General features: G+C 59.9%; 1 protein-coding gene across 1 annotated transcript in view; it reads left to right on the forward strand.

Annotated features, from left to right (window-relative positions):
- Positions 1–9,845: 9,845 nt before the first annotated feature.
- Positions 9,846–17,908, forward strand: part of HTRA3 (HtrA serine peptidase 3) — a 28,554-nt gene continuing 20,491 nt past the window's right edge. The window contains exon 1 of the mRNA XM_065877524.1: positions 9,846–10,230. Coding sequence (XP_065733596.1) covers positions 9,846–10,230 — 385 coding nt within the window. The remainder of the gene's footprint in view (positions 10,231–17,908) is intronic.

Raw genomic sequence — 17,908 nt, forward strand, 5'->3', positions numbered from 1 at the left:
TGCGGTGAGCAGTCCTGGGAACAGGTCGCCGGATGCGCTGTGACACAGTCACTCGGTGGGGATGGGGACAGACATCCGGGGTTTGGGAGAGAGGGGAGGGGTGGGCTTGGGCCAGGGGAGTGGATGAGAGTCAAAGAGATGATGGGCGGGTGAGGGGCGTGTGTTTAGGCTGGAAGCCGTCATCCACAGGGCCGGGAGTTGTGGGGTACATTTAGTCCTGAGGTACTTAGAGGAGGCGGTACCCAGGCTGAGAGGTGGGGACAGGGGCCCTGGTTCTTTGCCGCCTGTTCAGCTGGTTACCTGGTGGCAGCTGAGAGCAATGTAGTACACAGGAGGGTGAGAGCCAAGTGTGCCCTTTTTTATTTTTAATAAATCTACTTATTTTTATTTTTGTTTATTTTTGGCTGCGTTGGGTCTTTGTCGCTGCACGCGGGCTTTCTCTAGTTGCGGCGAGCGGGGGCTACTCTTTGTCGCGGTGCGCGGGCTTCTCGTTGCGGTGGCTTGTCTTATCGTGGAGCACGGGCTCTAGGCACATGGGCTTCAGTAGTTGTGGTGCGTGGGTTCCGTAGTCGTGGCTTGCAGGCTCTAGAGCGCAGGCTCAGTAGTTGTGGTGCACGGGCTTCGTTGCTCCACGGCATGTGGGATCTTCCCGGACCAGGGATTGAACCCGTGTCCCCTGCATTGGCAGGCAGATTCTTAACCACTGCACCACTAGGGAAGCTCAGTGTGCCCATTTTAAGGAGGAGGAAACTGAGGGTCAGAGAGATGAAAGAGCACTGACACAGTCACACAGCAGGACGTGGCAGAGCCTAAAACTTGAGCTTCGAGCCCCCTGCATCCTGGAGCTGGCTCACGGCTATACCATGCGCTGCCTCCCAAAGTGCCAGGCGTAGGCCATGCCCATGCCTCCTGCAGGGACACTCAGAGCCAGCTAGCGCTGCTCCCCTGACATGTGCGGTCCAGAGAGTGCCAGTGGACTTGGCGGGCTGGCTGTGCGTGGTGGGGTCCACAGGGTGGGGAGCCCCATGGCCTCCTTGGTTCTGGATGTCCAGTGTGGCCAGGCTCTGGGCTCCAGCACACATACAGTGCCTGGGGACGGCCTAGGGGCAGAGAAGGGCATGGGCTCTGGAGTCAGACAGACCCAAGTTCAAATCCTAGCCTTGGGTGAGACTCGGCGATCTCTTGGTCTCAGGTCCTCACCTGCACAAAGGGAACCTTGTCATGGGGCCATAAAAGAGACAGTGCCCAGCAGTGGCAGGAACTCTGTAAGTGACAGGTGCACAACCCCCACCACTTGGCTGGGTGCTCCCCTTGAATCTATGTTTATTGTCAGGGTCTGGCTGGGCACAGCCCCTGTACAACAATCTAAGCTGCAGGGAACTGTAGGAAACTCAGATGAAGCTGACCTCCACATTACAGAGGATTTACTCGCTCAATCGACTGAGAGCTTAGAAACAACAGCTTCAGGCGTGGCATGATCCAGGCTCAAGACCAGCTTGCTTTCTCTCCTCTTCTCAGTTCCACTCCTCAGTTAGCTCCATTTCAAGGCAGACTGTCCCCTCAAGGTCATCAGATGACTGCCAGTCCCACTTTTCCTGGTTCCCACGCTGAGGGAAAGTGTCTGTGCAGAAGGAAATGTTTCTTCCTAACAGTGTCAGCCAATGGTACCTTATATGGATTGGCTCTCGTAGGGTAAAGGACCCACCCCTGAAACAATCACCATGGAAGGGGGATGGGATATACTGACAAGCTCAGCCGATCAGGGCTCACCCTTGAATGGCACTGGGTTCAGACCCACCTGAGTTTCATGAGGAGGACAGGAAACCAGGCTCAGCTGATTGGGAAAATGGGAAGCGGTTCTCAGAAAGCACCAGGATCTGCCTCCAGGGCTTATACTGTCACAGGGTGGGTGCTGGGAGGTCTGCCCTGGGTCCAGGCTGAGAGGCTGAGGTAGCCGCGGGGAGCCCGGCCTGGCAGGAGACACATGGGTGTGAGGTTCTGCCAGGTCAGGGAACAAAGGGGGGTGGGCTGCCCTGGAGGGTGCGTGGGAGGGGCTCCCATCCCTGACGGGGTGCAAGCCCATGAGGAGGATGCTCAGTGGGGACTCTAGACTCCTGTGGGACTCCCTCTGGCCCGGAGCAGCTCATCTTTGTGACTGGGTGACCTCAGTCTGCAACTGGCCACCCACAAACCAGGGCCCAGCTGTGTGGCCCTGGGTGAGTCACTTCACCTCCCTAGGCCTGAAACATGGGGATGGTAAGAGTTTCTGCACAGGGACCCCCCGCCCCGGGGGTTAAACCACACCTGGGCACAGAGCATGGTGGGAACGGGTTTCATGTTAGGACCGTTGACGGGGCGGTGGGGTGGGGGGGCGGATAGGGAGCACCTGTGTCCCATTAGCAGCATGAAAGCTTGGAGCGGAGCCCCAGAGGGCCAGCAGGCGGTCCCCTCGCCCTCAGCTCTGAAGTGCTTCCTCTCTGGCTCACCTTCAGTCTAGCAGCCTGCTGGGACCGTGTGGACACAGCTCAGGGGTCCTGGAGAGCAGTGTGGCCCAGGGGAGAGGGGAAAGGGGCACCAGATCCCTGCCCATCACTCCCAACAAGCCTGCCCATCCTGACACCCTGGATGGCCAGAGTGACTGTGTCTGGGCATCAACTTGCCCCCCAGCTCCGGCGAGGATGGAGAAGGGCCTCAGGGGCTAAAACAAAGGCTGGCGGCTCCTCAGAGGGTGGACAGAAGCCCAGCTGCCTCCAGGACAGCTGCTCCGTTGGCTGGGGGGTGAGCCGGCTGTCCAGTGAGGGCCGCCTTGCTGGACAGGACGGACAGGATGTACCCTCCCAGGAGTGGGGTGGGCCGATCTGGTCCAGGGGGAGGTTCACGTCCAACTCCTGTCAGTGTTGAGGTCGGGCAGGGTGATTTCCAAGAAGGGCTTGGGCTGCAGACAGTCAAACCGGAGAACTGTTGTCTTGAAAGAAGGGAAAATGACCAAGGCCTGCTGGCCGGGCGGCTCTGATTTCATCATTTCAATCAGCCGGGACCCCTTTAAGATGCCTACCCACTCCTTCCTCTCAGCTTTCCTTGCCCGGCCCTCACGCAGCTCTGCTGGTTCCAAACCAGGTTTTGTAGGAGACGCATATTGTCTGGGTTCCAATCCCGATTCTGTAGCTCCCTTGCTCACTGTGTGACCTTGGGCAAGTTATTGAACCTCTGTGCCCTGCTCTTTTCATCTGTGAAACGGGCATGTCAATGGGAGGATGTGGTGAGGACCAGACACAGATGCTTTGAGGCTCAATCATGTGACCTTTTGTTAACAATTAGCCTGGCATCTCTGCAACCCACCTCCCCTTCTTGGGCCTCAGTTTTCCCTTCTCTAAAATGGGCGTGGAACAGAAGTGTGGTGCTGGGATAAAAGCATGAACTTTGGGTTCAGACCCGACTATTTTCTAACCCTGGGTCCATTGTCTAACGGCTTTGGGGTCTTGGGAAAGCCACTCAACCTCTCCTAGCTTGGTTTTCTGCTCCCATGAGGTGGGTGTAACTAGCGCCCGCCTTGTGGTACTTAAAGAAACTCCCCGAGACAGGGCAGAGCTGGGCCAGTAGGCGGGGCCCAGGAGTGGCTGTCTCCGGGGCTGGGACTTGGCCCCAAGCGCTGCCTCCCCTCCTCCAGGCTGTTGTCTCTCCACCCCTCCACCCCTCCACCCCTCTGTCCCCTCAGAGTTAACGACACACTTACTCAGCCTTCACCTCCTGTACTCATTTTCTGTGCCGCAAAACGAATCACCACAAACCTAGTGGCTGGAAACAACGCACACGCATTGTCTCATGGTACCTGTGGGGCAAGACTCCGGCACGACTTCGCTCAGGGTCTCACACAGTGTTGGCTGCCTGCAACCCCCCACTAGAGGCCCAGCGGGGAAGACATCTTCAGGCCCTTCAGGCTGTTGGCAGAATTCATTTCCTTTCGGCTGTAGGACTGAGGTCCCCACTGTCTTGTGGGCTGTCGGTTGGGGACCACTCAGGTCCTAGAGGTCACCCCAGGTCCTTGCCTTGTGGCCCCCTCCATGGGTCCCTCACACTTCCAATCTCTCTACACTTTGAGCCTCTGCCTTCAGGAAGGACCCAGGCCCTTTTAAGGGCTCACCTGATTAGGTCAGGCCCACCCATACTCAAGGGGCATAGGAAGGGTGTGTACACCGGGGGCAGGAACCTTGGGGGCCATCTTACATCCCTACGTACTGCCTCTGTCGGTCCTTAGGAACCCCAGGAGGAAGTTTCCTTCTTGTCATTCTCTAGATAGATAGAAAACTGAGGCCCAAGGTCACAAGGGAACTAATAGAGAAGCAACGTGATGACCAGCCTTTGATGTTTGCAACCTTCTCTTTTTTCTTTATTATTTTAAATTTTCTTTACTCTTATTTTTGTTTTTTGACTGCGTCGGGTCTTGTTTGCAGCACACGGGATCTTCAGTGAAGTGCGCGAGCTCAGTAGTTGTGGTGAATGGGCTTAGTTACCCCATGGCGTGTGGGATCTCAGTTCCCCCACCAGGGATCGAACCCACAACCCCTGCATTGGAAGGCGGACACTTTACCCCTGGACCACCAGGGAAGTCCCTGCAGCTTTCTTTTGTAGATAAGGGAACTGATGTTCTCTCCACAGTCTCCTGGAGTCCAGCAAAGTCCAGAGGTGGGAATTACAGGAGCAGCATTTAGCTCAATTGAAGGAGGAACATTCTAACAACGGGGAGGATTGCCTTGATGGGTAGTGAGCTCCCCGTCACTAGAGGTGTGCAAGCAGAGTATCCACCTCTGTGAAGGGAATACCCAGAGATCTGCTGGTCTCGGTCACTGTGCAGCTTCCTTCGGCTCAGTCTCTGAGACTTATCTTCCTGCCACCTGGGACTGGGATCGGGCCATACCTGACGTTAGATCACCTTGCACCTACCAGGAAGGTGCACCGATAAGCCCTCTTTTGCTGAAGCCAGTTGGAGTGGGGCTTTCTGTCGCTTACCCGCATACAACTTGGCGCCAAGGCATCACCTTGCACCTGGATCTCTGCAGAATCCCCCGCCAGGTCGCTTACTTTTTGCACACCCCGTTCTGGCCAGTCCAGGCCCTCATGTAGCCAGGACAAGTTGTCTCAGAACAGCTGACCATGTCGTGCTGCTGCTTTTCCTCCTGCAGGGGTCCCCGCTGCCCTAGAGAGAAGGCCTGCCTTCCCTAACCCTGCTGGCCCCCTTTGCACCCCTGCACCCTCTCCTGGGGTTCCCTGTTTTCCTGCTCTGTCCAGCAAACCCCTCCCCAGCATTCAGAGTCCACTCAGGGAAGGCCCTCCTTTCCCCTGGGCCCCAGAGTGGACCCCGTCCAGCCCCCAGGCTTCCCTCTGTCCCAGCATCCTCCGTGCGTGCTGTCATGGTGTGGTCGCCCCGAGACCACGCAGTGAACTGGCCGTGGGCATGCGCTCTGGAGCCATACACCCTGGGTCCATATCTTGCGCCGTGCCGGGCAGGCTCTGTGCCTTTGGCCACCTTACCCCACCTGTCTGTGCCTTGGCTGCCCCACCTGCAAAATGGGGATTATAGTAGCACCTATTCCCCAGGGTCCCCAGAGCAGTCCTGAGTGCTAGCTGGTGCCGGCCCCTCCCCCTTTGTCCCTGGAGGCCAGGGGCCAGGGAGGACACAGGGGTGAGGAGGGAAGTCTCTCTCTCAGAGAGACTTACCTCCTCCAAGTGTGATAAGGGCCAAGGGGCTGGGGGCTGAAGACAGAGTGGGTCCCACCCACCCTGACCCCCTCCCCACCCTAACCCTGTGCAGGGGTCCCACCCTCTGAGTCACCCACTAACGTGGGCTGACGAGTCTTACTGCAGGCCGAGGCGCGGTCGGGATGCGACGTCCCCAAAGTGACTTAAGTCATGACCTCATCCAATGGGAAGCCTTAGACAAAGTTCAGGTCAAAGGGCAGAGGCTTCCCAGAGCTTGGAGAGCTCGACCCGAGGACCAAGGTCCGGCCGGCTCTCCAACTCTGTGCAGAGATGGAGGCCTGGGCTGGAGGTCCCCCAGGGCTCCCGCCTGGACAGACTCAACTCCATTCCAATTAGCGTAAGTAACCTTGGCCAACGCCCAGCCTGGCCAGCGCTGGGGAGATGAGACACCGCCCCTCTCTGCGAGGGGCTGACACCTGGAGCGGAGTCAGGCACGACCCAGATGATAGTGACCGTGGGGCTGAGTCTGCAGGGAGCACGACTGCCCTCCGCCCACCGCTCGCTGCTCTGCCGGTGCTCAGGGACGCGCCAGGCAACCCCACCCGTCTCCCCGCCTGGGTCCTTGGGCGCCAGGCTATGGGGAGAATGCCTCGGTCCCCTGGGCTATGTTTTCTTAGAGGGTCCCAGGGCGGAGTGTCCGCGGCCCTCGTTGACATGGGTCTGACGGCCTTCAGTCCTCTTGGCCCACTCCCCTCTTCTGGAACCTTCTCGCCCTGCCGTGTTGTGTGCCAAGAGTCACATGGGCTGACCCAGCCCGTGCACCGAAAGGTTCGTGGAGCTGTTTCCCTGCGGTATAGTGTGTTACGTGGGGAAGGCGTCCTCACGAGCCAGTGAGGCCTGTTCTCATCAAGTTCAGTATCACCTGCTCCAGGTCCTGAATGAGGTTCTAGGGTGTTCCTCCAAGCTTGGGCACTTACTGCAGAGCTCCCCTGCCCCCCCCCCCCGGGCCGGTCTGAATCCCACCTGCTAAGGAATGGAGCTTCTTGCAGGATCCCTGGTCTGGCTTGCCCCTCATTCCCAGTGAGAGCTATTTTCTGGGGAGCCACACGGGACCGGCTGTGGAAGGTGTCAGGCCATCCTGCAGAATCCTTTCTGAGGCTCCCTGGGGACACCTCTTTCCCCTTAGTAGTGAGAAGTCAGGCTGCTTTGGAGTAATGGCTTCTTCCTTCCACATGGACATCACGTTTCCATCTTTGCCTTGGCTACCAGGAAGCTGGGAGCCAAATTTATGGGCATGCGCTAAAAACTAGCATCTCGTGACAAGAATTTGTATATTAGCTCCACCTCTGGCTTCCCATTATTTTTCTATCGCTCTTTGTTGCTTTAATTTATTTATCTTCCTTCCTTTTTATCTTGTTCTTGTTTGTTAAAGGCCTTAAGTACCAACGGTGGGGGGTAAGGGGGAGTAAATATAAATGAATGAATAATAAATAGGAAGAGCCTCCACCTTCCTTGAAGCAGCACCTGGGAGCATGCTAGGCATCCGAGGACGTTCACCCACGGGGGGTGGAGGCGGAGACTCAGATCCAGCGGGAGGGGCTTCTGCAGCAGAAGGGGAAGCCACAGAAGGTGCCCTGGTTCGCACCCAGAGGCAGGATGGAGTCGGAGCAGCAGGGGGCGCTGCTCCCTCCGTCTCCCCGGCAGCTGCAGGAACATCTGGAAACAGATTCCCTTTTCGCCGACAGAGCACTCTGGGCCTGGGGCCAGCCATGCTCACTGCAGCCTCTGTGAGAAGGGCCTGCCTATTTCAGGCAAAAACAAAGGCAACCCCAGGGACTGCACCCCAGTTTCACAGGGCAGAAGGGAAGCCACGGATGGGCCCTTTCACTTTGGGCCTCAGTTTCCCCATCTGTACAAAGGGAATAAATATCCCCTTTGCAAGACGGTTGTAAAGGTCAAATCAGGTGACCGTTGGGGGCAGTGTGGTCTTGAGGGAAGGGCATGGACTGAGTCCCAGGCTGCCACACACTGTGACCCGTGCATCCCAGCGCTTCCTTCAAGGATCGCGATACCCACCTCCCAGGGCAGCCGTGAGTATGGCATCAAATCATGTAAGCAGAACACCTGAACAGCCTCGGGGCCCAAGAACAGCAGGCGTTGTCCCGTGTAAACTGTAGAGGGCTGTGAGAGCTCTGGTCTGCAGCTGTGGCCAGCCTAGGACCTCTCTGAGACTCAGTTTCCCCACCTGTAGACAAAAGGTTTAGAAGAAATGAGCTCCCGGTCCTACCCAGGTCTCTGCTTTTCTGTGCACTGGAGTATCCCGGCAGGGTTGGGTGTCTGGCATGCTGAGGCCCCCCAAGGAGCCTACCCTGGGTCACGGTGCCCCCAGGAGGTCCTGGGCCCGTGGGCCACTCCCTCTGCCCCTCAGACCTGCACCCTCCCTAGAGGAGAGACAAACCAGGAGCCCTGGCCAGGGTTGGGGGAGGCCCAGGCCAGCCCTGTGGTCCCCCACCCCTGGCATTCTGGGTTATTCCAAGAATTCCCCTGGTAATGCTCTGCAGTTTGTTTTATGCATTTAAAAGACATCATTCCGAGCAGGGCTCTCCAGACCTCACCAGGCGGCTGAAGGGCCTGCCAGAGAGGGTACAGACCCCCAACTCCAGGGTCTGCACCCGAGGGCTTTCTCTGCCGAATGGGTCGCCACTCTGACTTGCCTTTGCTTGTGGACCCTTGGCCCAGGTGGGGCAGAGCTCCTGGCTGGACGCCGCCAGCCCCCAGGCCCATGACCGCATCCAGACCCTGCACCCTCTTATTTATTTGGCTGCGCCAGGTCTTAGTTACGGCATGCAGGATCTTTAGTTGCGGCATACGGGATCTGGTTCCCTGACCAGGGATCGAACCCGGGCCCCCTGCATTGGGAACGCGGAGTCTTAACCACTGGACCACCAGGGAAGTCCCAGACCCTACACCCTCTTGAAGCTCACCTCCAAAGGAGGGTTCTGCCCTCTCCTCGGATCCCCACGGCCCTTGTCACGCTGATGACATCATGGTCACCAGGCTCTGGGCCCTCGTGGGTCTGAAGTGGCTTTTCAGAGACCAGAGACCGTGTGCGGAATAATCAGGAGGATGGAGCAGCCTCCCGGTGCCATGGGCCGACTGCGCGCCACGCGCAAAGTGCTTGCGGACATTCCTCCACCATCCACTGCGTGGGACTCTCCCTACGTCCTATGGGGCAGCAAACGCTATTCCTTCCCCTTTCCTGGAGAGGAAACTGAGGCACGGAGCTGTAAGACAACTGCCAGGGCCACAGAGCACCGAGGGCGGGGCTGCCCCCAGACAGGCCCTGTCCAGAGCCTGGGGGAGCACATCCTCCAAGCTCTAAAGCCTGAGGACAGGGGGTGGGGGCGGCACTTCCTGAAGGTTTGTCCCCAGTGGAGGTGGGGAGCCGTGAGGGGTGACATCCATCCCTCCCACCAACGTGGATTGGTCGGGGCCTGTCCTGAGGGCTTCCTGGCTGAGGAGGCCCGGTGGGGGGGGGGGCGGGGGAGAGGGAGGGGAGGCAGGCGGGTGGGGGGGGGGGAGGAGCCGGGACGGCCCATTTCTAGGAAGGGGAGGGGAGGGGGAGTAGCTGAGGTCACTGGAACTCAGTCTTGAACTCGGCTAGCTCAGGGATCCCCAGGGGTGCCGGAGGCCCGCACACCGGTGGCTTCTCCTCCCCAAGGCCCCTAGCCGGGGGGCGGGGTCGCAGAATATCCATCACACCGGTTTCCCAGACCAGGCAGGCCCCGCTTTCGGCCTCGGGTGGGTCCAGGCCCGGAAGGCCGGGCGGGGGCGGTTGGGCCGGGGCGGAGCTGGCGGAGGGGCCGGGCCGCCCCCTTCCAGCGAGGGCGGGCGGGAGGCCGGCGCTTTTAAACGCGGCGGGGCCGGCTACCCGCCACCGTCTGCGCAGAGGGAGCGGGCGCCTCCCCAGTGCCCCGCGTTCTCCGCGCCCCGGGCATGTCTCTGCGGTCCCGTCGCCCGCCCTCCTGAGCCGCCGGCGCGTGTGGCCGCGCTCCCGCCCGCGTTCCCTCCGTCGGCGCCCGGAGCAGCGGCCTCGGTGTGCCCCTGGCCGGTCCCCCGCGCTGCCGCCCGCCGCGGGCCCGTCCGCCATGCAGGCGCGGGCGCTGGTCCTGGCCGCCCTGGTCGCGCTGGCGCTGGCCCGGGAGCCCCTGGCCACGTCGTGCCCCGCGCGCTGCGACGTGTCGCGGTGCCCGAGTCCCCGCTGTCCCGGCGGCTACGTGCCCGACCTCTGCAACTGCTGCCTGGTGTGCGCCGCCGTCGAGGGCGAGCCGTGCGGCCGCGCCGTAGACTCGCCGTGCGGGGAGAGCCTGGAGTGTGTGCGCGGCGTGTGTCGGTGTCGCTGGGCGCACGCCGTGTGCGGCACCGACGGGCACACCTACGCCAACGTGTGCGCGCTGCAGGCGGCCAGCCGCCGCGCGCTGCAGCTCTCCGGGACGCCCGTGCGCCAGCTGCAGAAAGGCGCCTGCCCATCGGGTAAGCGCTCTCGGTCGGTCGGGCTGCTCCGCTAGCACTGCGGGGGTGGGGGGTGGAATGAAGCGGTCTCCTGGGGAAACAGGCTCAGAGCCGGGGCGGAGCCTCATTGTCCACACTCCCCGGGCACAAGTGATGGTTTCTTTGAGAAATCATCCAACCAGCCTTCTGGTCTTCCAGGTGGGGAAACTGAGGCAGGGAGAGGTAAAGTGGTGTCCCCCAGGTCACAGAAGTAGTCAACAGTGAAACCCGGTGCTCTCCTAACCACTCCGAGGGGCCTGGTCTAGCTCTACATCTCTCCAGCCTCTGGCCTCATCAAAACTTACCCATGTTGTGTCTCATTTCCCCTGGTCCCCATCTCCCTCCCTGCCTGCCTGGGTGTCGGATGCAAAGCGATCCTTCCTGGCCTTAAATATCCAGTCCGGATTTTCGAGAGACACCAATTGAGTGACATGGGGTGTTTCCTTTCTTGTCTTGCCCTGCGCTTAAAACGCATGTCACCTGAGGGCTGTTTAGGAACGGGGAGCGGGCTTGTGGAGCCTCTGGACTGCTTGGAACTCCGTGGGGACCTGCCATCGGGGTAGGAAATTTCTCAGTCCCGTCACACCTCAGAACAGCCTCCCCTAACCTGGACTTGGCTCTGGGTTGCTTCTTGCCACACAGGTTGACCCTGTGGAAGAAAATGCTGGCAAACCCTACCGTGCCCTTATTTGTTTGGGGCACCTCTTAGGAACGCAGGCTCCGGCGTCGGTTCCGCAGGTGCTCTGAGTGCGGCAGCCTGCGCTGGGCCCGGAGTTCACGGCGATGGAGTTGTCAGGCCCCGTTGTGTGCCCTCAGCCCGCAGCTGCCCACCAGGAGATGCTGACCGCCAGAACAGGCTCTGCCGTGGGGAGCACGGCTGCCTGGAGCGCTGGGAAACCTTCAGGGGTGAGGGGCATCTAAGCTGAATCTCCAAGGATGGGGACACGTCTTCCAGGTAGCGGGAGGGATAGGCTCTCGGGGAAGAGAAGGCAGCGTGAACCACCACGTGGAGCCATGTGCATGTGGTGAGCCACGTAGCCCAGAGCAGTTGTGTGTGCGCGCCTGCACGTGTAGGCTTGTGAGAGACACCCAGGGCGGGCGGCTTGGCTGGGACAGGACCACAAGTGGCCCATAAATGTCGTGTTTTCGGCTTCGTCCTGTAGGCCAGGCTTCCCGAATCATGTCTGGGATTCTGAAAATAAGTGTCCTGTTGCCCCAAAAGTCTGGGAAAGTAAACGCCAGCCCTGCAATGGGGATTCACACTCCGCTTGAGTCTATCAGAGCTTCCGAGAAAACCTACAGCAAGGAAAAAAAGCCCCACCAAATGATAAAACCCAGGGCTTCCCAAGAGAACTTCAACAGAGCTCTTTCCTGGCAGAACACGCGTGGCCTCCTCCTGGCACACCGGGGTTCCGGGGAGCCCGGTTTGGGAAGCGTTATGTGGGCTTAGCCATGATTATACGGGAGAGCCATTGAAAGGTTTTAAGAGAAGTGAGGGTGATGAGGTCAGTCTTGTGTTTGGATTGTGCCCAGGAGACTGGGAGCATGGTGCCACTCGATGTCACGGAGATGGGCGTTATCATTTCTTGAGCACCCATCGCACCTTCTGACTTGGGGCTCGGAACCAGCCACCTGGTGGGTCTGGGAGGCAGAGGGCTCAGGGTGGGCCTGGCGCCTGCCCACTGCAGCTCGGTGGTGTCTGTGGTCCCCTTCCCAGTACCAGCTCTCCCAAGTAGTGGATGCTGTTAGAATCAGGCTCCAGGGTGCCGGGGGTCAGCAGGGAGGTTGGAGGTGGTCTAGGCATTTTGCAACCTTTATTCTTGACTGAGGGAGTCCACGTCCGTGAAGCACCTTCTCTGTGTGTCCCGCTGGCCGTGGGCTGGTAACAAGGCCCCTGTAATGAGGCAGACCCCATCTGTGTCCTGGAGAAACTGACAGTGAGGGAAACAGGAGGATGAGAAGAGGACAGTAGCTCAGTGACCACAAACAGATATCTGTCCAGCACCTAGGCTCAGTAGGTGCTGTGGAATGAAAGGCTGGCCCACGTGGTGGGCGTCCCTCCTTGCATACCTCCAGTGATGATGGGTTCACTACCTATCCGTGGAGCTCTTGTGTACTCCCATGTCTGTGCTAGGCTGATACTACACGGTGTGGGTGAATATCTATCAATGGGAGAGTAAAACCCAGAGAACTGTGTGCAGAGGGTCTGCGGAGAGCAGAGGTGTCCCTTTTCACAGCCTCTCTGCCTACAACCGCAGACAAATAGGCCTTCAAGCGTGCAGTTAAACCAGAATCTCAAGCCCTGGGCGGTACACAACGTGACATCTAATCATCAGCTTTTATGGTTCAGCCCCAGTGCAGGTGCCAACAGAGGCGCTCAGCTCTATTGACTTAAGCGCTTTGTCGGCTTTCGATTTTTAATCCTCTTAGCAGCTTCCTGGGGCCTTGTGGGTCTCAGAATTCTGCGTTCGGGACTCATCAGGCATCCCCACTCCTCTCACTCCCCCTGCCCAGACAGCAGGGCCGGACTGCAGCATCTGGTAGCTCCTGAGGACTCGTGAAGAGCGAGGCGTCCAGCCAAGAGGAGCTTAAGGCCCGGGGTGCTGTGCAGCTGTGCTTTTCCCTCCAGGGCTCGGCCTGGGAAGCACCCTCGCCCTCCACGCTCACTGAGCTGGTCTGGAGGTGCACTGGGATCCCACAGCACCCCGGGGCCTCTCCCCTTCCCATGCACCTCCACACGGTGGCCCGAGGTGGCGGGTGTGAGACGCACATCTCCCCAGCCCAAAGCCCTGCTGTGACTCTGGGACCGCTGGCTTTGGGACCAAGCAGGACTTCTGATGCAGCCTGCAGGCTCAGTACGTCCTGGCCTCTGCAGCCTGCCCACCATCGCCACCACCAGCTGAGTCCTTGTGAAATCCCTGATCATCTGTGTTGTGAGGGACAGATGACAATGTGTGGAACTCAGGGGAGGGAGGACCCATCTCCGGGATGGGGAAAGACATAGATCAGGGAAGGCTTCCTGGAGGAGGTGGCATCTAAACAGCCATGGAGAGGTTGAGGCAAAGAGAGCCTGTGCTGAGGAGGACGGCAGGAACTGCTGAGCGTAAGCTGGTGCCAGATGGAGGAGCTGTGAGGGTGACCCATCTTTAGGAGGCGAGGGACCCCTGAAGGCTTATGGGTAACAGGTTTACAGAGTGGGTGCAGGGGCCCAGCTAGTGCGAGTCTGGTGCCCTGAGGAGGAAGAACTGAGGAGGCCTGGGCTAGGGGGACAGCCGAGGGGGACAGGCTCCAGAGGCATTAGTATGTCATGACTGATGGGGGTAGGGGGTCAGGGTGGGGGGCGGGGCCTCTCCTGGAGCAGCGGGCTCGGAGAGTTGTGGTCAGGTTCTGGCGGGGGACTCTGGCACGGAGGGTGTCTAGTGGGGCACGGGGTTCCATGACAAGAGCCTGGCTAACGAGTGGCCCTGTCCGTGTGTCGGCGGCAGTATTGCTCAGTTTGCGTCATTGAGAAGGGGTGGCCTAGGTTTGGGACGCGGTAGCGGGCTCATCAGCTCTCCAGGCTTTGGGGGCCCCGCCATGACCTGTGAGGCCTGTGGAGCCCCACCCCCACCCAGCCCAAATCCAGGTCCGTCCTTGCCTTCAAGTCCACATCCGAGGGGACCCAGCAGAGACACCCAGCCGCTTTGGGGATGATGCCCTGACTTGGCCAACTGCGAGCATTGTGCTGGGAGAGCTGGAGCCAGGGTGTGCCAGACTCAACCCACTGGCTGCGTCCACCTGGCCTGACACGTACCTCTCAGCTGCCGGGGGCTCTGGGGAAAATGAGGCCAAGCAGAGATTTGCTTGGCCTCCTTGGAAACCTGGGGTTCGTGCAAACTGGATGACGGAGTAGCCGGCGGCTGACCGAGTGAGCTGGCGTGTCCTGCCAGAAGGTCTGAAAGCGGCCTCCTCCTGGGCCTGCTCTGAGGGTGAGAAGCCACCAGGTTTTACCAGGGTCAAGGGCGAGACCTTGTGCTCTGGGCTAAACACACATCGTGTCTGGGTGTTTTTGTCACGGCCCTTTAGAAGAAAAGACTCATCAAGGTGTCGTGGGCTACCCGAGGTCACCAGGTGGGGAGGGACAGCTGTGCTGAACCCGGGTCCTCCTGACTGTGCATCTAGTGCCCCGTACCCCGGGCAGGCCTCCAGCACCTTGAGGAAGTGGCCTCCCTGCTTGGTTTTGATAAGGGTGTTGAGTAAACAGGTTGGAAAGAGAAGAGAATCACAGACCCCTTGTCCTCAGCGTAGCAAAGACGTGGCCAGGACGTGTGGGTGTGTGCACATCCCAAACTGAATGCCCGGTCTGGTGCAGAGGGTAGCAGTGCCCAGCCTGCCCAGCTGTATTCTCTAGCCCCTCTAGCAAATAATGGGCAGAGCCACAACGGAGACCCAGTTCTGTTCCCGGCTGCTCAGGGGTGAGTCCCAGCTCTACCACTTCCCGTGGAGAGACGCTGCAAGTCTAAGCTCTCCACGCCTCAGTTTCTTCATCTGTGAAATGGGGACAACAGATCCTCCTCACTGGGTCATTGACAATCAGTGAGATAACGAATTTCAAGTGCTTTGCACAACGTAAGCGTTGATTAATAGGCGTCAGTGGGAATAAACCTAAATGTTGACAAATGGACGAATCTGACATAAGTGGAGTTTGTGAGAGGAAGGTGGGGCAGTGGAGGACGGGAAGGATCTGGAGGGCAGTGTTTGCGGAGCGGCTGCCACGTGCCAGGCCCTGCCCACGGGGGTTCCACTGGCCTCGTTTAGTACCCACGTCACAGCTGAGGAGCCTGAACCCAGAGGAGTCAGCTGATGGGCCAGTCAGGGCAGGGAGGGCTTCCTGTAAGAGGAGGACCAGGGGCTGACCCCGCCTTGGCTTCCGTAGCTTGGGCGGCCCTGTGGGCATCCCGGAGTCCTGCCGGGCCTGTGGGGCCCCTTTGACAAAGCACAAACGAGCTGATAGCTGAGCCCTCTCCTCCACAGGGTTGGCTGCAGCCCCAGTGGGATTCACAGCCAGAAAAGCCAGGCTGGCCCTAAGCTGCGGACCGGCCAAGGCTGGGCTCTCCTGGGGGCGGGACGGCCAGTCCCCCTGGCTGAGGGCCAGCACGGGGAGAGAGCCGTGCCGGGGGTCGGGGGTCTGGGCCCTGGCTGCAGGCCTTGGCGTGTCTCCTGACCTCTCGGAGCCTTTTTCCTGTAAAATGGGTGAAGATTCCTGCCCTGCAGAACTGCTGTGAGAACTCCCCGCTCTCATAAGTGCCCAGAACCCCGGCTGGCGTGGCTCACGGAGAGGGAGTTCTGGCTGCAGCCCTCAGCCCTGGGTTCCGGAGACGGGAGCCTGGGGGTCGCGGACAGCAGCATCGCCCCCCGGGAGCTGTAACCGCTGTCTTTGGCTGCGGGGAGACAGTTCACTCGGGGACAGGCATGTTTTCAAGAAAAAGAAAAACACAGGCAGGGAGCCGTCCTGGGAACTAATCAGACCCGGAAGGCGGCTCTTGGGGCTTTGAAGCCTGCCCCTTGTGGGTGGTGGGTGGGGCCTGGGGTGAGGGCGAGAGGCTGTGGGGGAGCCCCTGGTAATTCCCCTGCTCCCCTGCTGCTCTCCGCTCACCACTGTGGGTCAGGGGCGCCCAGCCCACGGGGACAGTCTTGAAGGACAGGTCTTGGAGGGGTCACCAGGTGCCTTGGGCCCCAGACGAGTGAGCTGGGTCACTGAGCCCACTGAATCAGGTCAGGCTCCCCAGGGGAGGTGTGTTGGCCTGGGCCTGGCGGTGATGAGGGAGGGACTGATTACAAAGGTTTGGGGGGGCACTTCAGAGCACGCATGCTTGGGGAACCAGAGCCGAGGGTACCGGGTCGGGGGTGTGTGGCAGTAGCAAGGCTGCAGATGTAAATGGGACCTGGACACCCAGGTCCGTGAACCCTGCCGAGAGGTTGCCACCTGGCCCACAGGCTGTAGTCAGTGTTATGGACAGATGGGCGCAGCCTGGGACCTTGTGGGCACCTGCGGATGGCCCCTCCCTTCCCAGCTCTTACCTAACTACTGGGTGATGGGGGGGCGGTGTCTTCTGATTGCAGGAGGCAATAGAAGAAGGGGCAGTGACCTCAGAGTTAGAGGACAGAACTGGGTCTCAGTCCTGGCTCTGCCCATCGTGTGCTGGACGGGTGACGCATACGGCTGTGCAGGTTGCGCACTGCACGATTCCAAGGGAGGTAGTCACGCTGTGATGTTTGTTAAGAATGGTCCTGGAGTTGTGCAGTACACAACCCGTGCAGCAGGACCAGTGGCCCTGTGGGGTGTCTGGGCCAGTCACTGGCCCACCCTGGGCCTCGATTTCCCCATCCGTGCCATGGCAGTTGTGACCGTCCAGAGCTGGAACATCCTGGGTCCTCTTTCAGAGTCTACCGCTGTGCCGGAAGCCCTGACATGCAGAAATGTGGGAGGTGGGGCCCCGGGCCCCGCCTGGCTCCCTGCCAGCCCTTCTCCCCGTCCCTTTCCACCTTGGCTGTGCCCCTTCCTCTTGCGGGAGGGCGCCACTGCTGGACACCTGGCCTTGTTTGCTTTGCTCTGTGTCGAGTTCTTCCTGACTGGAACTTGCAAAGCCTGTGGATTGCAGCTTACTTTTGAAAACAAACAAAAGAAATGCTAACAGCTGAGTCTGGTCAAGACTGACTGTTGACTTCAGAACTTTGGCTCCAGGACAGTGTGAGGGCGGGGATGGGGGTTGTCAAAACCCCCAAATAAACAGCGTCTGCCTCCCAGCCGTGGGGCCCAAGGTTTTCATGTGGAAAGAGGCAGTGGGAACCGCGTCTTCCCTTCCCACTGATTCATGGCATGATTCATCTGTGTGTGGGGAAGAGGACCAGGGAGCAGGCCCTGCCCGCCTCCCACCTCCTCCCCACCACCCACCTCGCCAGCTTAAAGAGACAGGGCCTGGCAGGGCCTGTGTCACCCGCCGGCTGACCCAGGACCTCCGCAGGGGAGCCCCAGGCCGTGGGGTCCGGGCGGGCGTGCGCTCTGAAGTCCATGGGACCTGGGGCTATAGCTCCAGGCCTGTCTCCACCCTAAACCGTCTCTGTCTCTGGCCTGTTTCCTGGGACACACTGACGCTGCTCTTGTGAGGCGGCTCCCCCCAAACCCTGGTTAACAGGCTGAACGATGCTCTTTGTGGTGGTGTTTGCAGACCTACTGTGTGCCGGGCCGGGTGGGGTCAAGCAGAGCATCCTCGTCCTTGGGTTAGGGTCGGGCCCTCCCTCCCGTGCCCCCTCTCAAGGGCTGCCTTGGGGGTTCACGTATGCTGGTTACAGCTGGGCTATCGGGGGATCCGGACATGTGTGTGTCCCAGAGGAGCTGGTGCCTGGGTGGGAGGTGAGCCCAGCCCGGCTTCTCCTTGGAGCTTCCACAGCCCGCCAGTCACCAGGGCCCTGCCGGGGATGGTGGGAAACACAGTCCGGCCTCTCGCGGTCTCACACCCCAGCCCAGCACACGGCCCGTCCAGGCCTTCCTCTCTCTCTTCTGTTTCTTTCTATATCTAACTTGCTCACGGGAGAACATTTGGAAAACCCACAAAAGAAAACAAAACCACTCATGACTTTACCTCTGCCCCCGAATACCCACCGTGATATATTCTGACGT

Source organism: Phocoena phocoena, chromosome 5 (assembly GCF_963924675.1).
Source record: "Phocoena phocoena chromosome 5, mPhoPho1.1, whole genome shotgun sequence".
NCBI classification, from domain to species: Eukaryota; Metazoa; Chordata; class Mammalia; order Artiodactyla; family Phocoenidae; genus Phocoena; species Phocoena phocoena.